Source organism: Phalacrocorax carbo, chromosome 17, assembly GCF_963921805.1.
Source record: "Phalacrocorax carbo chromosome 17, bPhaCar2.1, whole genome shotgun sequence".
In the NCBI taxonomy this organism is placed as follows: Eukaryota; Metazoa; Chordata; class Aves; order Suliformes; family Phalacrocoracidae; genus Phalacrocorax; species Phalacrocorax carbo.
In genome coordinates, this window is record NC_087529.1 from 3082884 (window position 1) to 3107319 (window position 24436).

General features: G+C 38.9%; 1 protein-coding gene across 1 annotated transcript; it reads left to right on the forward strand.

Annotated features, from left to right (window-relative positions):
* Positions 1-6076: 6076 nt before the first annotated feature.
* On the forward strand, positions 6077-24407 carry TRPV3 (transient receptor potential cation channel subfamily V member 3). Its single transcript, XM_064467822.1, has 17 exons — positions 6077-6228; positions 9595-9699; positions 11343-11429; positions 12157-12314; positions 12978-13154; positions 13361-13501; positions 13955-14235; positions 14990-15166; positions 15950-16108; positions 16569-16670; positions 17236-17309; positions 18270-18435; positions 19038-19104; positions 19480-19751; positions 20593-20705; positions 21356-21426; positions 22314-24407. Exons 1-17 carry the CDS (start codon positions 6110-6112, stop codon positions 22406-22408), a joined length of 2364 nt encoding a protein of 787 aa, XP_064323892.1. The 5' UTR covers positions 6077-6109; the 3' UTR covers positions 22409-24407.
* Positions 24408-24436: the final 29 nt, after the last annotated feature.

Sequence of the window (24436 nt, forward strand, 5' to 3'; positions counted from 1 at the left end):
GGATAACTGCCACTGCATTATAAATAGACCACACTGCTAGGTCCTGTATTCTGCTAAACCACACAGATCTGGGTGCTTTCAGATATAGCTACTTTCTGAGTTCAAAGTACTGCTTGCTGCCAAACTCATTTTCTTTCCTCAGCAAAAGACTTTTTTAAGCAGTCTTTTACTGTGGTTTATATGAGAATTAAAGCAAGAGTCCTGAAATGAACTTTCACCCAGATTTAATCTAACTTTGCCTAGTTTCACATTTCCATCCTCAGGCTGACTTCAGTTAAACAGTCTTTCACAGTTTGTGTTGAGAACTGAGTTCTCATTCTCCCAGGCAAGATTAAATGCCAGTATTCAGTCCTTATTCCAGGTAGTTAGATCAGCAGCTAAAAGACCATCAAAGCAGCAACTCTAGACTGTAGCATATTGGCTTAGGCCCAGCCATCTGACAAGGTGTGAACGGCCTTTCCTGGTACAGGGTTTGGAAATTAGCATCATAAATTGATGTCAGGCAAAGCTGGATGTGTGCTCAGCATGTCCAACCAAAGGTCGCCTAATGCCAAACCAAACTGGCCTAGGCACGGCCTGTTTCACCACGCTGCTCGTGGGCAGCTGATTCGTTACCCAAACCAGCATAGTGCTCCTGTTATTTCACACAGTAGTTCTCAGGCAAATGTAATACCCAGCAGTCCTGTTTTTAAAGATACCTCCTTGATGAACAGGAGTTTACCTGCTGTTCATACAGATATTTTAAAGCCATATTATTCAGATTAATATGTCTGGTCATAGTATCCTAAGATATTTTATGGTTTTATTTCCAAATTTTTTTTATCTACCAAAAAACCCCAAAACAGAATAAAACGAAATTTGACTCTTTCTTCCCTTGTCTACAGCTGGAGGAAGATTCTTGTTTTGCTGGTCTCCCTAGTTCCCCTTAAACTCCCATCTGTTAATCAAGTAAAAGAAAACCCAGCAGCTGTAAGTACATCTCTTAGGCCTCACTGTAAAGACATACAAGTTTTACGCATACTATTTCTGGAGATAATGGAAAGACTCTATAAAGAGAGCAGAAGAACTTATGGTCACTCACCTGGCATGTCCCAAAACACAAGTCTGCATTAACCATTGCTCAACAGCTTAAAACTAGCAAAGCTGAAAAATGCCATTCCCTGTAGTTGGCAGAGCAAGAAGTAACACCAGTACTGATTATGCGAAACACGCCTGTTGCTATTCCCGCAGACCCTAAGGGTATGCCTTCATTAAAAACAACTACAGATAGGGAAAGATCTAAACATGCCCACCATGTTTTCACTGGCATTAGCACTGTGAAACGGTAAGATTTTTCTAAGGCCACTTCTACTTTTTCAAAAATAATAGCAAAAAATTTTACTTTCTGGAGCACTTGGCATGATTGTTTTCTCACTTTTGTGCTTTCTGAGTTGTTCCATAATATATAATAAACTAAGCATGACATAAAGGGATGTTATTTACAACCCAAATGCAAGTGCATAACTATTTTCTTTTGAAAACAGTATGTAAACTGCAGAGCAGTGATCATTTTAGATATTCTACTGCTGACATTAAGTCATCCATGAGCGACTCGGCTTTAGTAATATTTCAGTACATAATTACTGCGTGTGTGTGTGTCATCCCACTTTGGCAGCTATGAAGTAAAGAGTTTGTTGTCTAGCAAGTTTCTCTCTGCTCCCTAATTTCAGATGTAGCAAACCCTGTAAGGCTGCAGTACGCCGGCACTGTACTTATCTGTGCTTCCCGGCAGCTGAGCAAACTGGATGACTGGAGAAGGGAGGTTTTGCGTTTTCAGGATAGTTTTGAGCTTGAATATAGTTTTACTCATTTGGCAGATTAGCTTCTTTGGATGTTGTCGCAGCGTCAGCGGGCCCCTACTTTGAACTTTTTTCATACAATTCTGAGGTGCCTTGTCCATACCGAAATGCAAGTTTCGTAAGCGGGGTAAGTCCTCTGGGAGCTTCTGTGGGTGTTCGGAGTAGGTGTGATGCTTTTGTAGAGAGCAAAATCTTAATGAGACAAAGACTAAACCTATCTTTCAACTGGATAGTGCTTTTCTGTTGTGCTTGTTTGTTTTTCTAATTTACAAATCTTTCTCCTCAGCGATGCCACGCTGACTCCTTGGGCGTTCAGAAGTGGAGAAAGATAGACCTAATTTTGTTCCTGTTTGTCAGCCTGATGTACTGTCATACTTCCTAACTTCTGTTCCAAGGGGATCCAAAATATACTATCATACAAGCTGAGCTTAAATAATATATTCATCTTCCACTGAAAGTTTCAGTTACTTAGTGACTGTTGAAAGTACAATACCTAGCCTACTAGAATAGTTTTTATTTAAACCCCCCAAAATTTCTTTTTTTTTATTTAATTCAGAGATAGGCAGGTAAATAATCTTATTTTCCTCAGGGAAAAAACATTGTTTTTCAGAGTCTTTTAAAATTTGTTAGGAAAAACCTTCATAGGAAAGAAGAAATTTCTCGCCAAGAAGAAAAAGACTTTTTGATAGCACCTGGTGTCTACTAATGCCCCTCAACAGTTTAAAAATCTTACAGAAAGATGAAACTTTCTATCAAATGTAACTTTCTGCTGATAGGATTCATATACCATAAGTAATGCATAGAAGTCAAAATGAATTTTTATCATCTTGCCCCTCGGGGAGGGGATTTTTTCTCTTTAATGAGCTAGTAAGAATTAGGTCGTAGGTGCTGGAAAGTGTCGTGGTCTGTGCTGTGGATGTTTGAAGGATCCTATGAATGAAACAGCTATAGGTAGTCACTTCCACTCCTCTGCCCCTAAGGAAGAAGAGAAGACTTTTGATCCATGATATCACAGCTGAGGGTTTCTTCTGACTTGTAGGATTCTCTCTTTAGCCACTTTGTTTATAGTGTTGTTGAGCTATAGAGATATAGATATGTATGATTTTCCTTGTTCTCGGGTAAGCATGAGGTGAGTCTGTGATAGTGTGTGGAGTGGCAGAGTCCCATTCACCATGACAGATAAAAGCCCTTTTCTTATCCCCAGCACACTGGAGGTGAGATACGAAGTCTCAATGTCCTCAGAATCCCCTTCAAAGTAATTCTTAATACTATAAATCAATGCAGGTTTTTTTGTCTCACTGTCCACTTCAAATAAGCCACTTCTCTGGTGGCCTGTAAGTAACAATTAACTAGATAATGGGAGTAAAAAATAGTTACAACAAAAGAAGAAACTCCATATCAGGTTACATGAGCTACGCTACTTATGGCTTGACATTCTTCAGACTCTTGCACTATTTTTCTCTGTCATAGATTACAGAAAATGATAGTGTACAGGAAGATGATGATGAAAGCAGTTGGCCATTAAACTAACAAGCCAGGGTAAGGAAAGAAGCTGGTAAGCATAAAAAAGCTCCGTAACTCCCTTGAGATTTGCATGGCTATAGTTAAAACAAGAAGTGAGCTCCGTAGGCCATGTTGTCAAAAGCCCTAGCTTAGTTTTCATCTAAGCACACAATTAATTGTGATTAAAAATGAGACAGACGCTACCTCAGCACTGTGGCAAGGTATTTCTACCATTGTGCCTGCAGTTATTTACTTGTGCAGACTGAGATCCCATTTAACATACTCTTTGCAGCCGAGACGACATAGTCAAGTCTCCTGTGTGCTTTTGAAAGCTGTAGTCCATATATACAAAAGTGATATTTTCCTCTTTTTCCTTCCCAAATTGTTTCCTTAAATCACTGATGGTTTAGTAGTCCCTCAGCATCCAATGCAACTTCAGTGCTAACTTTGACTGTTTTCACCTCTCCTAAATGATGTAGCCTGTTCTCAAGTCATTGCCAAAATCTCTGCAGTGAAAACTGGCTGCAGGAGGGGCTGTGACTGCTCCCCACGCAGAAACGCACTGCCGTACCTGAGCAGCTCCAGCACGGCTTGCAAGTGAGAGGCTCTTCCCTGTGTCCATTGTGTGCTTTAGAGATTTTAACCGTGGTCTTTATTTTCGCCAGCTATTCTGACCACTCTCTCTGACCCCTCCAACTTCACACGCCTACCAGCTGTGCCCCTCTCAACTTGGCAACTCCTTTTGCTGACACGATTTTTGACCTATTAGTCTGTTTCCAACTATTCTCTTCCTTTAAAGTCACTTCTTTTGTGAAGCTGTTTAATGCCCATCTCCATCTTGTTCTAGTCCCCTTATATTTGATTTATGTTAGGTATCACATTTGCCTCTTCCTCTGGATGGGAAATGTCTGCTCATAAACTGCTGTGTATTCTTGAAGTACTTGATAAGAAGTAAATAGCAGAATTATTTATGAACTAAGGAAGACAACAGACATTTGTTTTAGCTGTGTTAAGATTAAATGTTTATCAGTGTATTCACTGATACAACCTGTGTCTGAAGACTACCTGAATTGCATTTTCAAAGGCATAGACAAAACCCTTTTTCCTACCTTGAATATGTAATATCCAAGTTCAGTTCTTTTGTGCATTTACTGCAGTGAAAGCTACAGTGTACTTTGTATGCAAGTGTGCTAAGGAAATCATATTTGCCATTTATAAATTATTTCTATGGAAGTTGTGATACAAATTCTTAGGAAATGCATTCAAACCAGGCGTATTTCTGAGTTGCACTAATGTGAACATGTCTACCAGTGCTAAAACATAATAAAAAATTATTTTCAGGCCTGTTTTCAAGCCAACCTTTTCAAGGTAAGGAGTACTTTCCAATATTTCAGATTTCTTCTCTCTTTCATTTAGTGACAAGAAATTACAGCTGCACTTACACATGTTTGGGCCTTGTAAATTCTCAGCTGTCTGTGCTTGGGCTTGAAAATTTCCCATACTTAAACGTTTGCTGTTTATGCATTAATAGTTTTTCATTCAAATATCAATATATTTGATATGCCTGTCTCCCCTCTCATACCAGGTGTCATGTCTTTTCAAACACGCCTCACAATCTGTTTTCTATAGCTTGCTATTCCCATAATGAAGAAATTCTAGTACTAAGGCACACTGACAACGCTGTGATAGGAGTAGAAAGCTTGTGTGTACATTTGTCACATTAAGGAAAGTGGAGGTAGGAGAGGAAAAAACGTGTGGTTCATTTTGTTCAAACTTGCAGGCAAGTGATTTCTATCGTTCGTCCTTGGGTATGGCGGGCACTCCCTTAATTTCCTTGGGAATGGGTCCATGACCTCATAAAGCTTACTATTTTTACATTCAGTTAATTTTAAAGCATCCTAAAGTCACCTTCTCACTTTCAAATTATCCTTGGTGATTTAAAATAATGCCCTTGAGTATTATATTGAGAAATAGGAAGATAGTTATTCATTATTACTTACAGAACTCCTGTTGTGGGTGTTTGTAAGCAGAGAACATGCATTAAGAACCTTTCATGTTATGTGGTGGTGATTGTTCCCATCCAGCACAGGCATGATTTTTCCTTTTTCCCTGAAGAAATATTGAGAAGTGTCACCAGGACACAAAAGCCCTTGGTGTTATCCATGTGATTGTTCAGCTGAGCTCAGCCTGGGTATTGAGTTCAGAGCCTGTCTGTCTGCTTCTGCTATTCTAACTCAGTGAAAAGTTCAAGGCTTTTGCCGCCTTCACTACCCTTCACATCTAAAACCTTCCTTCACACATTGGATCCGTTGTATGGATCTTCCTGGAATTTACCACTTTTCTGAAGTTACCTCAGATAAGAGCAGACTGCTTAGATTAACTGTAAATATGCTCAAACTTTAGGGCTATTTATAAAAGTCATTGTGCTCTTTTTGTTTCTCTAAATAACATCTACTGTTATTGTGATTGACGGACTCCCTTCAGTTTAATTTAGGCACATGCTTGAATTTATGGTTCTCCTGGGTTTATGGCACCGCTTTTATGGCACTTTTTTTAGAATGTAATTTTATCGGTCGTGAATATAACCTTCCAGCCTTGACACGTAAAATGGCATGTATGTGCTTAATAACTGAAAAATGAAAAACTTTGCAAAACTATCCAGATGTGTGTGCTTACATGTGAACAGGCTGTCAGCAGGCAATTTGGTCACTATACTTTCTTAAAATAAACAGGAGTTAAGTAACTGTGAATCCACCTACTGCAGAAACATGATTAAAGATAACAACGAAATTATTCCACTAATGGGCAAGAAAACAAATCCATCTGGTATTCCCCCTTCAAACCAGCAAGAGAAAAAGCCGACTGAAAGCACCCCCACCAAGAAAAGGTAGGACTTTACCTCAGTCTAAAACACTAAAACTCCCTGTTTTATCTCTTCGGGTAGATATTTGCACTGAAGTATCGCTAACAAACACCTTTGTTCACACTGCATATATGAAAGAGAGACCTGATGAACACAAGGTGCCTTCAAAGAAAATATGCTTATGCTGTTTGGAAGCGGAACAGTATCCTGGTTAGGTAGGCATGAGACATGCTTACCCGAACGGGTCAGATACTAACCCCTACCCTAGAGACATCAGGCTCATGCACCAGTCGTTTAAGTTTGTGTCTCCTGTCAGCCGGGGTTTCTGCATCCACTATATACGCCCATATAAGCTCACAAGAACGTGGTCTGATGATGGTCAATGTTTCAGCAGGAGAAGGTAGAGTGATCTTTTTAAAGAGATCACGTGGCAGGGTACACCAGGTTTTGTGTGAGATGCTGGCCTGAAGAAAGGGAGCCTTTCAAACTTAGCCTCACATGGGAACGTGACAGGTTATGGAGAGCCAGAAGTGAATTAAAAAATGAAGGCTGGGAGAGCAGGAGGTTTGAAAAATCCCATCACAAACAGAAATCTGAATTCACTCTATTTTTCATTATTCTGATTAACAAGACTTCTTCATTATTTTATTTTATAAAATATTCACTTTCATTCATAATTTATGCTAGAGAATTAATGCAAGGATTAAGGGTTTGGATTTATTATGAATGGGGAAATATAGGCAGTAGCTCATCCCTTATACTATGCTATTGAAGTCAACTGAGTTACTGTAGAGCAAGGATGAATTTTCATTCATAAACTTTTCACTCTGTGGCTAATTGCTAGCTATTACGGCAGTGTTTGAAACTCTGAAGGCCTAGGCAATTGCCACTTTTCTGACATTTATAATTCTTAATAATCAGAGGAATCACTTTCCACAGAAATGGTGTCATTAGTTGAGACCCACTGCCTGGGTGGCCCAAATTGTCCTTCTGTCATTAAATTCAGAAAGAGAATCTCTTTGGTTGCATAAAGGGGAGAGGAGATGTCTGAACAGCTCACAGTACATGTAGTACTTCAAAGAGGATCAACTTCATGGAAGATTGGGTAGTTATAACAAATACTGGCAAACACTACCCCTCAGTTACTTAAGCTTATATCTCTCATTCAGTTTTTGGTATCAGTAACAGTAACCTTGGGGTTTTTCCCACCTCTCAACCAAGAGCTCAGGGTGTGACCGACAACATTCCTGTAATATAAGGGCTGAAGATCATGTGAACTTTAATGCAGAAGTTTAACGTGTTCTATTAATTATATGTTTCTATGCTGCCATAATTCTGTTGCTTCAAAATGCTTCCTTCTACTGTGCCACTAAGCAGCCAGTGCACCTCCGTGGGTGACATTTCTCACTTGACAAAATGCACTGGTGATATTCACTTTCTGAAAAGACAAGGACTTCCCTTTCTTGTAGGTCCTGGTATTTGAGTGGACTAAAAGTGTATAATTAAGTACAGGAAAACCAACAGGCAGGTTGGGTGGAGTGCTGCCAACGTGTCAGAGACTGATTACGCTTGTGGGCAGTGTTGCTAGTGTGCACCATGGCCACGTATGCACTTGGGTATTTGTTGGCAATTATCCACCTGCCTTGCATGGTGGTTTTTGGGGGGGTTCTCTGTGTGTTTGGGTTTGTCTTTCCTCTGCGGTATCCCCAGATAACACACCTGCCAGGATAAGTTAGGTGTGTCAGCCTCCAAAATAGGGCCCACTTCATATCTGCTGTTGTTGTTCATATCTGTCACATCTATTGGATGGCAAAATCTTCAGCATGTACACACTGTTGCTGAGCCAAGGGCAGGTGATAGGGTCCAGCAAAGCCTGGAGTGGCACTTCTGCCTTTCTGGAGGTCCACTGTGACCTCCAACAGCTGTATGCCTGTTGGGACAGCTCCTGCACATCATGGTCAGTGCAAAAGAGCTGTATGAACCCATTATTTTTGTACTCCTTCATCTCTGACAAGTCCAGACCCCAGCAAAACAACAGTGATTTACAGCAGCTGTGAATCTGGTGAGTGTGGCAGAAGTGATGGCAGTGGTCCTGTTTCTGTCTCGGTTTTTCCTGTACTCTGAAAAGCATCCCTTGCTTAAGTAGTTTCAGGGACGTTGTCCTGCTAACCAGAAGTGGCATTCTACTTGCTGCCTGCTTAGAATACATTCAGAGGCACATCTCAAATGTTAAAAGGTCATATATGTTTAAACAACCACATACAGGGAAATAACACTTGGATCACCACGCTGTTGCAAAATGAGATGAACCTGGGCCATTACATCATGCTATTTTTAGCAGATATCAACAGGTTGTTCAGTAGTGTCCTAATAATATACTGCATTTTAGCATCAGTATGTGTACTTTAATTCAACAGGATTCTTTAGGGAGATGCTGTCAAAAGAAAGAATAAATATCCTCTGGAATAAACCATAGATATTAGGTGAATTGGAAACATTTTCCAGGTGACTACTGGATCATTTTAGACATGTAAGACAGTTTCTGAACAATGAACAATGTGGAAGTCGCTACATCCACTACAAAATCCTCTGTCTTTGGTGAAATGTAGCAATGTTTTAATGAGATCGCGTAATACCAAGCCATTGATTTTTGCCTCCCAACTCTGCAGGATTTTAAAGGGTGAAATCTTCCTATCCTTCTCCTATGTAGAGAGATAATCTCTCTCCTATAAATAGGGAAAAGAAATAGTTAAATGTCATGCACTGATTGGCAGGGTTACACATTCAGTACTGGATGGTAGAAATGCCTGATGTCATTTAACATGTGACCTTTCAAACTTTCGGATTTGATGATTATCGCTGCTGATGGGTTTGAAATGATTCATTCTGATGGCTCCTGGCTGGAGAAATGGGGACTAGAATGCAGTCGATTAAAAAGCATATGTGTATGTGCGTGAATGCGTACATGTATGGCTGTTCAATAAACGTCTGGTGTTGCATTTAGCTGCTTGCACAGAGGTTGGCTGCAAGGCTGCTTTTAGGCTGCTGGCATAGCTCCTTAGACATGTCAGGATCTGATGCCATGTATCCTAAAAATATCCAGGGATCTTTTGACCATCTGACAACATGATAGTGCTGGGCACAGTGTTGGAGGTTGGGATCCCCCCAGGGGAAAGCAGACAAGCCTCTGTTCCAGCGACCTCTTAGGTATAATGCCAGAAAATATAAATTGTCAACCCTGTCCTAGGCACATACATAGAATCATAGAGTCGTTAAGGTTGGAAAAGACCCTTAAGATCATAAAGTCCAACCAACATGTAGTGCTTTGTTTAGTTTATGGTTGAGCTTGCTTTTTTTACTAATATTTTTTAAATGCACTGTGTTCAACAGTTCACACTTTTTTCTGGAGATTGATGGGTTTGAAAGCAATGCAACTCCAAATAACACGTCTCCCCCTGTGTTTTCAAAACCAATGGATTCAAATATTCGTCCATGGTAAGTTATAGATGCATATGCAATGGTCATACTGCAAATATATCTATTTTCTTTTCAGCAGCTACTCCTTATTTCTCTTTAGACTTCAGAGCTAAAATTTCACATGGCTTTTCCTAGCTATTGGTCACTTCAAAGACAGAACTCCATCGGAGGTCAGTTGTTGCTAGATGACTTTGAGTTTATTTACTGCTGTCATTACACTGAATAAATCAGGCCTCAGATGTGAATAAATTAAAAATCACTACTGTCTTATTTTTTTAATCTTAGCTTCTTATTTATGATACGTTAAGACAAACTCCATGCACCCGTTTGTATTTTCTATAGCGTGAGGACCACAGCTTGATTTAGCAAGCCCTGTTCCCAGCTGTGTGCTGACATCCTCCCTCTGTTGCCCATTAACAATCAAACAACACGAAGATGCTGAGTCTGAAATATTTCAAGGCAGTTATTTATGCTGAATGAATAGAGAAAAATTATGACTGGGAAGAATGCACTTAATTTTTAAAAATTTGTGGGGTGCTAATAGGCAATAATTATGGATAAGGGAAATATGTGTCAAATCTAGCATAATCCCAGACCGGCCAAATGTTTTTGTGTCTGATGGATGTCTGGTCAGCTTTTTGGAATTAGCTGATGGTCTTATTTTGGTTTCAGAGGAAGAGGTATCCAAATTTCTCCCCCTCCTTCAGGGGCAGACTTGCACAAGACACACATACGCTTTGTCACCAGATTCCTCACAGTTTTCTGCAGATAAGTCATGGACTGAATAAGAATGGACTCTGAGCTACCAGCTGTATTTCAAAGGGAAGGGAATATCTGCAGAGCAATGCTGAATCCTTGCATTACTGTCCATACATCTGTTTTGTCAATAACTAATAGTTCAGGCTCCCTAAGTTATTAACCTGAGGTAGTTCATAAAACCTGAACCTTATAGAAAACAAAAATACAAGTAAGGAAAATTATAATAAATTCATTTTTAAGTCAGATCTGCTTTTAGAAATGTCTGGAAATGATGTACAGCGATTACAAAATAGCCATGCCATTTAAATCCTTTAAATTGATTACCTAAATATGTATTTAGTGCCCAGCCCATAGTTTCTTTTAGCTGAAGCTTCCATTCAAGTCAGCTGCAAAATGCTCTGGAGTTGCCTACAGTGTACCGTGTAGTAAATCTTGAGGTAAATGACTTTCATTGTGTGCTTGCAACCCATGTACGGTTACTGATTTAGCACTTGTTTTGTGGCAGATGACAAATTAAGCATGTGAAAAGGAAGAGAATGTAAGCTTCAAGCATTCAAGATGATGCATAAAAAGCAATGAGCATGGAAAAAAAAAAAAGAAAAAACTTCCCACAGTTTCAGGATCTGTAAGGAAATATAACGTAGTAAAGCACAAAACAGGTTGCTTTCCTAATGATTTTCTAAATATAATAAAATCCTGTGGGTGTCTTCATTTTTGCCACTCACTTTAAAATTCACGGGGGAGGTAAAATGATAGAATTAAAAAGCACAATGTCAGATCAGACTAATTTCAGCTCTACTGTAGGTACTGCTTCCTAGTATTGACTGATTCCTCATGCAATTTGCTAAAATGTCTTCCAGTACCTTCCTGACCTAGTCCTTATGCCTTTCTGTTTTCTGTAGTGCATCTGGAAACGGGGAAGATATGGATTCCCCACAGTCTCTTCAGGATGACGCGACTGAGTATAGTCCTAATGTAGACAGTTGTTGGTGAGTGGAGACGTGAACTATTTCTTAGTACCTTTCTGATGAGTTAAGTCTATGATAGGGTAGATATTACCTGTTTTAGGAATAAGTTCATATGTGTATGTGCATTTCTGATTCTTCAATAATTAAGTTTTGAAATAGAAAACCTCTAACCTCTGCTTTTCTCAAATCTCATATTTAGTGTGAGGATTCTTCATGTATAACATGTGTTTCCTAGATAACAACACAGGACCTAAACACCACGCACAACTAGGCATGAGCTAGGAGTATTTCTGACCGTGGGATGCAGGGGGAAGGATATTAAATCATTCATATTCCAGAATAATGTATGATTAAAGTTGTTTAAGAAGATGTGAGGTTAAAAATTATCTTCTGCTCTGAATGGAATGGGTGCGGCTGGAGTGCAGCATCAGGGAACTTCAAGCACCAAAGTCAGCAAGTTGTGGACAGATTAGAGACGTATTTCTTAGCCTTAGTTCTAGAAGAATGGATAAACTGGGGAAAATGCAAAACAAAATCACTTGGAAAATGTACATTTTTATTATAAAAACCCTACCAATAGCCGCTTGTCTGCAAATAAGCAATCTGCAGAAATATTTTAAGATCCATGCTGATGTATACGGAAGCAGGACAGGCATATGTAGTCTGGGCAAGTAGTTGTATTTCTTTTTATGTAGAAAATCAAACACAGTACACTGAATCAGTGATTTCATTATTTCTTATAATTCAGTGCTAACATATCACAAGGACCTGAGCAGACCAGTGCTCGGAAGAAGTTGAAAAAATACATATTTTGGGCGGTATCTGAGGGGAATATAGAAGAATTGCAATGTCTGCTCGCAGAGCTGAAGGAACGGTCAAACGCTTGTACAAACATGACTGTGCCAGGTAAGCTGTGGAGTTACCTGAAGGAAGATTGTTTCCTCTTCTGGCAGCATGTGTGTAGTCCAAAACTGGGAAATATCTCCATGCAACAGCTACTTGCCTGTGAATTTGCAGTCACTTGTTTGCAATGTAATGTATGTCACATTTCCTACTTTAAAATGAAAGCTTAAGGTATTCCATCAGCCACCTCGTGCTGCCTCCGAGACAACTCTGGGGAGTATTTGTCTCCCACCTATGACACGCGGAAGGTCTATATGCGCTGCGTTCCCATAGCCATACCTAAGCTAGCCTTCTGCAGCACGAGACTCAAAGCTGACCTCTCTTCAAACTGCAGTCAAATGGCAGTATAGACAGGGCTTGTGATGGGTGCAGCAAGGTAGAACGGGCAGGGAAGTTAGGGAAGGGTTCTGGGTCTGTCTGGAGTTGCCACGGCAGTGGGATGTCCGAAAGAGAAACTGTGTGCATTGGCTACCTTATCAATTAGTACCACATCTCTGACTGCATCGTCTCACCGTGTATACATAGCTCAAATACAAAGTGAATAGGATGGAGTAAATCTTTGGCAAATAATTTATGTTCATATATATCCCTTAGGTTCCACCCCTAATAAACAAAAATTAGAATGATTTTCCATCCGCTTGAATAAATAATGATTCACTCTTGTAGATTATCTGATGAAAAAATTCACAGCTGTGGATACCGGCAAAACTTGTCTGATGAAAGCTCTGCTGAACATCAATGAAAACACAAAAGAGATCGTGAACGCGCTACTATCCTTTGCAGAAGAAAATGGTATTTTGGAGAGATTTATCAATGCAGCGTACACAGAAGAGGCATATAAAGGTATTGCCATCTGATACCAATTTCAGGTATATGGTTAAATATACCATCCATGAAAGTAACATTTTCTTCAAACACTCTAATGATGGTTTAAATTCCTAAAACAACTTTTATTCGTGATCACTGGTGCCATCCGTTGTGAAATGTCATTAGTGTTCTCTCATGTGCTTAAGAGATTCGATGCTAAATACCTGTGTCTGTTGTTTCAGGCCAGACAGCTCTGAATATTGCCATTGAAAGGAGACAATATGAAATAACTCAGAGCCTTATAGAAAAAGGAGCTGATGTCAATGCTCATGCCCAGGGTATTTTCTTTAATCCCAAACATAAGCATGAAGGCTTTTACTTTGGTAAGTGGAAACGCAATCTCTCTGGAAGAGTTAGGAAGGAATACCCAAACAATTAAGACAGTATGGAAGGCAGGCAAGTGTGACTCATTTCTGTAGCTAAACCTACATTAGGAAACTCACATCACAAGATATAAAAATGACTTAGTACCTTTTGTAAAAGTAACTTGCCAGACTGCAATGTATTATAGACACTCAGAAATAACTGTAAAACGTTTACCAAAAAAATTGTAGATGTGGAATGGCAAACAAAATGTAACAAATCTGATTCTGAAGATTTTCTCCAAATGATATTTTCATGCAAATTAAGCTATTATAAAACAAGAGTGAAATTCAATGCAACCAATATGTAAATGCGCTTCATATATTAAGATGCTTAACACAGTCACTTTTCTTATAATATGATTTGAATGCTTGTAATGTAATGTGTTCATGGTTTATTTTATCGTTTTGTAGGTGAAACTGCACTGGCATTAGCTGCATGTACCAATCAACCAGACATAATTCAACTGTTAATGGACAATACCAGGACTAATATTACTTCTCAAGATTCCAGAGGAAACAATATCCTCCATGCATTAGTCACTGTGGCAGAGGACTTTAAAACCCAGAATGACTTTGTAATCAGAATGTATGATATGATTTTGTTGAAAAGTAAAGACAGAAATTTGGAAAAAACAAAGAATAAGGAGGGTTTGACACCACTGCAATTAGCAGCAAAAACTGGGAAACTGGAGGTGGGTATTGTTTCAGTAGCACTTAAGAGAAATTAAGTATGGAGAAAGAGTCGAGGCCAACTATGTACTTAGACGTTAGTGCTCTGACATGTAGTTTTCCACGCTGGTTGTGCGGTACTGTGTATCAGTAGTATTTGGTGAGCTAATCTTGTTCAAAATACAAGCAAATATTTCTATTGCAATGTTGCTTCTACCCTCCGTGGTTTCCCTCTAACAACCCCTCTCTGTATGAAATACCCATGCTGTTTGAAAACAGCCTTGCAAACCCTTCTGTTGTACAGAAACTCAGAAATTCTGCATTTATTACAATGCCGCATTTATACAATATCCAGTCTTTGAATAATTTCAGAAAAGTCTCAGAACTGCTCTGTTATGCTGCTGTAGAATTTGGCTGTCACGTAGATACTACAATACAACTGTATTGTAGTAAAGAACTGACAATGGGATAATTTAGAAAGTAATTCCATAAGTTAAAGGAAGATGTAAATGTGAACGTATGGAAAATTCTGCTTTCATCCTTTAGAAAAATGTCTCTGACAGAAAATGCAGAGGCATTAAAAATATTGTATTTATTTCCTAGAGGTCTGTGATCTCTCACACCGCTTACTGAGTAACAGAATTACAAATACATTGAATTGCACTACTGTAGAAAATGTGATCGTTAAAAGGTAGGGGTTTTGGCAAGCGTGTATGTGTGCTTCCCCTTTCCCATGAAGAACGCATCTGCTTACAAATGATTCTGTTAATGTTTTAGATTCTGAAATACATCCTGAGCAGAGAGATAAGAGATAAGCCTAATAGGAGCCTGTCAAGAAAATTCACAGACTGGGCTTATGGTCCTGTTCAATCTTCTCTTTATGACCTGACAGAACTAGATACCACCGCAGACAATTCAGTACTGGAAATTATTGTCTATAATACAAATATTGGTGTAAGTTAACTTTTTCTAAAATATATAGATTTTGTAGCAGGGCACTCATTTCAGATGTGTTAGCCTATACATTTGACTGAATTACTTGTAAATGGTAATTTTTGGTTCTCAGTTTTGTATCAGGAGCAAGATGACTTTTATACGTCTGTAGATTGTCAACTGTCGGTGAATTCAGCTCCTGAAACACTGGCTAGGCATTTTGGGACTGTTTTTTCTACATTTGAAGAGTTAATTTGCCTTGCATAGGACCATAAATATGGCCCAGGTGGTCAGACCAAAGCTAGTGTCTTGTCTCCGTGCAGTGGCCAGTAGCAGCAGCCTAAGATAGTGCATTAGAACAGGGCAAGCAAACGGAAATTCTTTATGAGAATACTCTGCCTAAAGTGTTAAACTTTCCTTAGCAGGTATGTATTTTAGGCATTTAGGAAGGAACGTTCTTTATCACAGAACGTTAGCTTTCCAAAGCCAGAATTTTACATTTGCTAAATTCAAATACTGCCATCAAACTTCTGCAGGAAGCAAGAACAGAAGTTCACTTACCATTTTGGCTCAATCAAAACTTACCAGAGTATGGCAGGTTGTCCCAGCATGAGTCGGAGTTGTCCCATCGTATCTTGTCTCGTGAGGGTCTGACATATATCATGTGTCAGGGTCTGAGCATAGATGTATTTCTAGATCAGCAAGGAAAGCTACTGTATGAAACACAGAAAATACATGCCTGAAATTATCTCAGTTTCCTTAGAGGTGGCGAGTTCAAATATAATTGGTTTTTTTTCCCTACAGAATCGTCACGAAATGCTGACTTTGGAGCCTCTGAACTCACTCCTGCGAATGAAATGGAAGAAGTTTGCACGACACATGTTTTTTATGTCATGTTGTTTTTATTTCCTATACAACATAACACTAACATTAGTTTCCTACCACAGGCCTAATGAAAAAGAAGTGAGTAGAGCAACTTAATCTCAGCAAATTTTACTGCTTTAAAATGCAAGAGTATTCCCTGAATTGTATTTAAAATGCTAAACTAAAAACAGATATCAGAATGTCTGGCTGTAGTGAGACCAGGTCCTCCCGCATGAGGTCTTTGTACCTGGAAGGAAGAGCAGCAGGAATACAGGAGGTTTTGTGGAAGGGACCCAGAATACAAATGCATGAGACAAAGACAGGTAGTTCAATTTCTAAGAGTGTGGGGAGGAGTTTTTTGTTTTTCTTTTAAGAAAGATACTTCTGGCACTTCAAATATACACACGGGGCCGATTCTGTAAATCCACCATGAAGAAAACTCTCAGTGAAAGGGAAGAAATATGGTGCCCAGAGAGTTATGTACATGAGGCCTCCTGTTACTTCGCCTTTTACCCTTCAGGGGTGGAACTGAGTCTTTCATTTTGCACCTCTCTTACAGGCTCCACCTTATCCACTAGCTCTAACACGTGGTGTGGGATGGCTGCAGTTACTGGGACAGGTGATGGTTATGTTAGGAGCAATATTTTTAGCCATAAAAGAGGTAAGACTTTAATAACAACTGCATAACAAAATAGGAAAGAACTTCTCTGGATCTATGAATACACTGATGATGATCTTGGAAATATGTTTGGCATATCTTTATATGTGTAATGTCTAAAAGTCTTTGGTACGATACATCACTTATTCAGGATGACCAGGAGTATATATTTGAATATTACTGTATTGCTCTGGGAAGCAAATATCAGGGTTTTTTCCTTTCAGATTCTCAAAACAGATTTTATATTTGTATAACATCGATGTTGTCAAATTACTGGCTTTAAGGACACTGTTGAATTAGAAGTTGCAATGGGGGAAAAACCCAGGGTATAATTTTTACCATATACTCTAAGTATTAATGTAAAACAGTAACTAACAGTTAAATTATGCCAGAAATTTAAACTTTGAAGTTGCAGCCCTATAAAAAGATTAATTCTGGAAGTTGTTTTATCAGTAGACTGATTTTTTTTTTTAGAAGATGAACTTCAATTAAATTAGTTTGAAAAATCAACTTTGAGACCTGCTTTCTCTTACTACCATTTCTGTATTTTATGTATCCATCTACCTAGAGCGTAGCCATCTTTCTGCTTAGGCCCTCAGACCTGCAGTCAATTCTCTCTGACGCCTGGTTCCACTTTGCATTGTAAGTCTGTCACGCATGTATTTTATGCTATATATAAAATGTTTATCTATCTCATGGCCGCAGAGAAATGTACTCCTGTAGCAGATGCTCAGTTTTTCTCTAGGTTATCAGTTTTCAGAGGGATGGACATAATCTTACACGCAGCTTTTCTGTAACGCACACTGATGGTTGCGCGGGTCGGTAACGATACTGGGGGCTTATGTGCACACACCAGATTTTTTCCAAAGCACAGCCCTGTCTTTACCTTCTCCTGATGCCGTAGCTCTTTAGAGCTGTATATAGAGAAATGTGTTTAAGAAACCTGGTCAATAAACCAGATATAGTTTCTCAAGTCCTTCAGGAAGGAAAAACAGCATAAAGCTGGTTCAGCTGGCTGATGAGAGTCTCCCATCAGCTGGCCTAGATAAAGCACAGATGATTCCCTCTCATTTCTAGCATGACTGTAGGATCAATAAAGACAGAGGTGGCTTAACTCTACCTTTCTTCCTCCTCCTACAACCGCACTGATACCAATCTTGTGCTGCCAAGAATCTGGTCTACACACTATCACAGCACATCACGTCTTCTACTAGTGTCTTCCTTGTTAATGGAAAATCTGTAATGGTTCTAACGACTCATTAAGCTCAAGCTTGAATTAAATGGCTTCAAAGATACTATTAAGAATTCTTAATGTCTTTGTCAGCAAAATCTGCACTGACCAGTTATTTTGGGGAGAATAGTTCACTTAAAGTAAACTTTAATAAATATAATCCTAATATGTTAATGTCCTTATACTACCTGTACCCATCTATATTATTGTTCAGCTACAATGGTAATGTTCATGGGGGAGAACAGAACGCAGTATGAAATCAGAATTGAAGCATAAGAAGCAAAGTCATCTTGTTTTCGTATTTTTCCATGATGATGTTGGTTTTGTGCTAGTAATTTCCCTTTTACATACATGTGTTTGTTTTTTAACAGTTTTATACAAGCTTTGCTTGTGATCTTCTCTGTCTTTTTGTACTTGTTTTCCTACAAAGAACACCTCGTGTGTCTTGTTTTGGCAATGGCCCTAGGATGGGCTAACATGCTCTATTTCACCAGAGGTTTCCAGTCCATGGGCATTTACAGTGTTATGATTCAAAAGGCAAGTTTGTTTTGTTTTGTTTTACCTGCCTTGTTATGATGCTTGTTATTATTATGATGATTATTATGATACAGTCCCAATCAAGCATATTCAGCAATTAAGGTGTATTTTATAGTTCATATTGAAATTTCTTCAGTTTATACGTATTATTTCAGCAGAAACTAGTTTATACCTTAAAGTTAACATTTTATTATATTAAATTAAAGTTAACATTTTATTATAGTAAATATGTAAGTAACTCGTGGTTTTTCAGCTAATGTAGTTCTGCTATTTAATTGCATCACATGCTGTAACGCCGACATTGTACAGAGTTAGTCACCCTTGGGAGGACACAACACACCAGGCTCTCAGTCATGAGATAGAGAGTCAGACCTAAATCTTCTCTGGGTTTCTCACTGAGGCTACAACCAGTTTGCTTAAAGAAAGCAATTTGACACTCTAGTGTGCACCACACCTATATATGCATATACATACATAGGTATATACGTATATGTATATTACATATACATGTACCACACATTAATACATATCCCTGCAGAATTCATAAGCATAAAACTAGTTCTCAATTTTAATTTCTGATAAATATTTAATTTAAATTTTAGGTCATCCTGCAAGATGTGATAAAATTTTTAGTTGTCTATATCGTGTTTTTGCTGGGATTTGGTGTAGGTAAATATCACTGGAGAAAAGCACTGATGCTCTGTGTGAGTAAAAATTTTAGCATTCTTATGACTAAGAACCCAATTGTCATGATGAGAGCTGCTGTTGGGGTTTCTTCTGGATATTAAAAAGCCAAGTTTAGAGATTTAAACTGTCTAGAGACTGTCTGAACAGATAAGTAATTTGTCTCTTGCTCAGTTGCCTGCCGTTTCATTTGGACATGGGGTCTTTCTGCTTCGTGGTAACCTCTCATCTTGCTGCTGCTGTGTGTGTCGCTGGGCAGCTCCAGCTCTTTATTAAGCTCTGCATTTTGACTTCTGTAGGATAAAATGCCATGTAATAGAGCATTATTGTGATTAAAATTTTCTCATGCTTTCTTCTCAGCTCTTGCTGCATTGATTGAAACTTGCCAAGATGGCAGTGAATGCCACTCCAACAGCAGCCTGGGACCTGTTCTGATGGATCTCTTCAAGCTCACCCTAGGACTGGGTGATCTGGAGATCCAGCAAAATTCAAAGTATCCTGTGCTGTTTCTTCTGCTCCTTATAACTTATGTTGTGTTGACTTTTGTTCTTCTCTTGAACATGTTGATTGCATTAATGGGAGAAACAGTGGAAGATATTTCTAAAGAGAGTGAGCACATCTGGAAGCTCCAGGTTTGTTTGAGATAGTTTGCTTAGCGAAGCATAGATGCAGCGGCTAAAATCTTTGCAGCTGCACCTATGGTAACTTATCACGCTGACAGACGGGCTTAGCTATGAACAAGGATAATCCCCATTCATATATGTGTACAAATAATGTAAAGAAGATTACTATTAGGCTATTGTTAATTCTGAATTTATCACAATTATCCTAAAGGTAATCTTATGGCTCAGACTTTCAACCTCACACACTGCCATGTACCTTTATGACTTTCTTTCCCCTTGGTGCGTCAGGAGGAAGGTGTGTTTCATTATCTGCCCAGAATCTGTAACACAGCATGCTCGGCTATTCCACCCCTCGAGCCTGAGCAATGCACGAGTTCATTCCAATTTCTCATACCTTATCCAAGCCTGGTCTTTTACCAAGGCTAGACAGCCCTGAGTCCCAAGCTGACACTGAGAACACACTCGTAATTAGGATGGGGGCTGCTGTCTGTGGTGGGCAGCATCCCACTACAGGTTTTATATATATCCCCGTGGCAGGGTGTTGCATGGAGGTGTGTTAGTGTTAAGCCCTAAATACTGAGTCTAGAGCGAGACTTCTTGATGCTTCTCTGAGTATGCCTTCTGCGGTGGGGCTAACTAGAGAAAGTTGGGGGCTCCCTATTTGCACGTGCCAAATAACAACTGGCATGCCATGTTACTTACTGTTGTTGGAATCAGTGTTGGTTATGGGTGGTGGATGGAGGCATGACCTGTTTTAATGAAACATGGAGCCTGCTGACTGGATATGCTATGAAAGCAGACAATTTTGGATATAGTTAACCATACTCGTGTTGCTATTTATTGTTAATAGAGAGCCAGAACTATTTTGGAATTTGAAAAATTCTTACCAAAATGCTTGAGGAAAAAATTCCAACTGGGAGAACGGTGTAAAGTGGCTGAAAATGACACCAGGGTGTGTTTAAGGTAAAGCAAAGCTAGACTATTGTGCTATCAGTTTGCTCTGTATGTTTTTTCAAGGTTATTTCTCCTCAAAAGCCTCTTTAAAATATTTCTACATCTCTACAAATTATATTGGGTGTACAAAAATCCAATTTGGTTTTTTTCAGTTGTAACCAATTGCTTAAAACGGGGAAAATGTACAGGTTTTTTTATGTAGACAATTTTTTGGCGAGAAAACAGATTTTCAACTTCCTACGTTTTTCATGTACAAGTATCAAGTCTGCAGTAAATGTCCTTTGTCATAATCTCCTGCGTTTGCTTAAAATTAATTAGATTTAAGGTGATTGCTAATTGGTGATTACCATATTAAAGAAAATATTACTATGCTGTTTTATGAAAAATACTTAAATATTTAAGGTGCATTTCAAGACTGTACTCATAATGTGTGAAATTATAAAGTAGTTGTAGTAGTATTCTCATCTTCATACAGTACCTAACGCTGCAAAAGGCATTCAGCCTTATCAGGCTAAATAAAAACATTCACCTAGCAAAGCAGGTGGTGATGGGAAAGTGTGGCAATCCCAAGGAGGAGGAAAGACATAAACGGGGAAGCGCAGCTATGTAGCTGGGAGACAATGCATGCTAATAACACTACTTATATATGATATAAACAGGATTAACGAAGTGAAATGGACCGAGTGGAAAACACATGTTTCATTTATTAACGAAGATCCAGGGCCAACAGGTACTACAGAATTTTACACCGCCATATTTGTGAAATTGTTTTTTTCTTAGAAATGCTTTGATATAGTTTTATACCTTTTAAAAATATAAGCTCTCGTAATCTACATGTTCAATCTCACTTCACTGCTAGGGAAACTCATGCTAATATGGTAGGTGGTGGTAAATTATTTTTAAAGATTTGGAGAGAGGGCTGGTTACAAACTCTCATTATTTACACCTTGGCACCAAATCACGGTTTATTTTTCTCTAAGCAGTTATGCTTGATGTAAGTTTTACATTCTCTTACGGGACTGGAATGGCAAAAGGCCGGAGAACTTCTTAATAGACAGAAATATTCTTTTGAAAAAATTGTCATAAAGTACATTTAGTCCTTAAATAGTTACACGTAGGATTGCAAAATCTGGCAAGAAATCGGACTGATTCCACCTGACAGTAGCTCTAGTCTGCTGATTTTATCCCTAGAACATGCATGTTTATGTTTTGCAATACATATTGGATGACAAACTGCCCCTCGTGAATGTTGACGAGGAAATTCAAGATACCCATCTGCTGACAGTGTTGGAAGCGTAACAGAGACATGACCTAACTCGGAGGTGTCAGATGCTCTTCTGGCAGCAGGCGTCAGAGTTTACCATAGGGGCATACGAGGACCTGGGAGGCTTGTTCTGAAGTCAGTTAGCGTTTGTGTTGCTCAGTAGAATGATCTTGGTCATAATGAAAAGGGGTGGACAGAAAAGTTTCTGTGTAAGATATGGTAGTAAACTGCCAACTTGCTATTTAAATAAACACATCGTTTTTTTAAAACAAAAAACCAGGTGTGCAAAACTTTGATCTTGCCTATACAGTTCCTACCATATCCTGTTTTGTTTATAATGCATTTTTTTGCAGATCCAAGCAAAGTTCAAGATAATTCAAGAACTAATAGCAAAATCACCCTGAATACGTTTGAAGAAATGGATGATTTGCCTGAAACTTCTGTTTAGTTGTCCTGTCTCTGACATGTGGTCGTTCTGAAGGTTAAAAGCATCAGCAGTGGATGCTGAAAGCTTTGTTGGTGTTTTGGACAGCTGGAACCAGCTGGAACGCAAACTTTCAGTGACATGGTCTGATGACTTTAACCCATTTAATCAGGGCAGCTAAGCTAAAATAAACGGGACTATTTCAGTGGTTCAATTTTGAGCCTCTCAAAAAGCGTTGCTGTCCAAGTTTGTGTGATGCTACTCAAACTTGGCTCTAGACTTTTTACTGGATAAAAAAGGTCAAATGTGAGATATTTCTTCCTTTTGTGGAAAATGAAGATCGTTGTGTTCCCAATCGGCTGTCTTTTGGAATCTCTAACTCATGAGAAACATTTTGTACGCTGAAAAAAGTTAAGTTCTTGTCACGGAGAAAAGAAAGGCATTTCATTTCTGAAGACTACTAAGTGAAGTATGTTATTTTGAATTAATGTTCTGGATACATTTGAAGCTTTTGTGTTGACTGTCAGTGTTACTGGAGGCTTGATCCCACAAGTTGGAGCAAGCCTCTCTAGGTCTCATTAGCTTTGCCTGATCTGTTTTTCCTGTATGTAATCCTGAGGGTATAATGTGGTGTTTACTGCTTTTTATTTACTGCTATGTATATATCCCTTCCCGTAAAATAATAGGGCAGAAACATAATTCATGGTGGAGAATATTTCCCAGTTTGCTCCAGTCACAAGGTCTTCAGTTTTCCTACTCAGCTTTTCCGTGCTGTTTCATCTTGCTGCATAAAAAAAGTTATCACATCAGAAGTTCTCTGAGTTTAAAAGTAAATTAATTTCTATGTTCAACCGCTTCAGGAAAATAAGTCATTCCCAAAATTAACAAAGTAAGTTAAATGCAATGCAATTGCAGACTTCTAAAGCTTTTTTTTTTTTATTCAGAGGACTACGTAATGCATTTCTGTAGCACTTTTTATTTCACTACCTGGAATGACCTAGTATTATGAATTATATTTTTAGTTTTCTATTTTGTATGTGTATGTATAAAAAGAAATATTTGTTCTGTGTACTTTTAAATTTCAATTAATACATTGTGTCTTCAGTGTATGGGTTTTCCTCATATATATTCATTTGGTGCCTGTTTTAAAGGTGCTATTTAGGACTCAGGTGAATTCTGTTCTGTGTGATAATATGAATTGCATTGGATTCTTACAGCTAAGCCTGCTGTGGGCAAAATGATCCAAAAGACTTTCTTAACACAGAAGAGAGCGTGAGGGGACTCTCCAGCGGAAAGGATAGTGCAAAGCTATTTGCAGGGATGGCGAACACGGTTCTTGCTCCCCAACCGGACTTCTATAGATGCCGTATCCTGTTTCCTACCACGTACGGATGGGATCAGAAGGAAATCTTCAATTCAGTTATGTTTTTACAGGACGTAGGAATTTGAGGGGAAGGACATTTATGTGTATCAATAGACCAATGTAATACCTGAGCATTGTTTGGCCTTCTTAGGATATGTGACTATGAGAAAAAAAAAGCTCCTGTGGTCTTGAAATCTTTCATCTTTGCTAGTTAATTTTGCATTGAAACTGCCAAGAAAGAACATTGCCTTAGGACTCTGCAGTTCCGTTTTGGATTCTTTTGAGTGCCAGTTTTTGTACAAAATAAAAAAATACCTCTTCATGTATACTCAGGAACCAGAATAAACTCGCCTGCGCAGTCCACCGTGGTGCTGGGGGTAGACTTGTCACCAAAAACTAGTTCAGGTATCTCTGCGCTGTGCTGAGCTCATGCTGTAGGTGTAGCCATAAAATAGGCAAGGCACAAAAAAAACGTGTAAGGGATGTGCTGTGCCAACGTCCGGGCACAAAACTGTATGATAAACCCGAGGAAGAAGCTGAGGGGGGTGTTCCTAAAAGTTCTTTGCCGAGAAAATCCCCTCCTTTTGTGGCCACAGATCCCTGCCAGATCACGCACTGTCTCCTATCTCAAGGCTCTTATCAAGGACACTATGGATAATGACTAGAGCAGATAATTCTGTAGTTTTTAT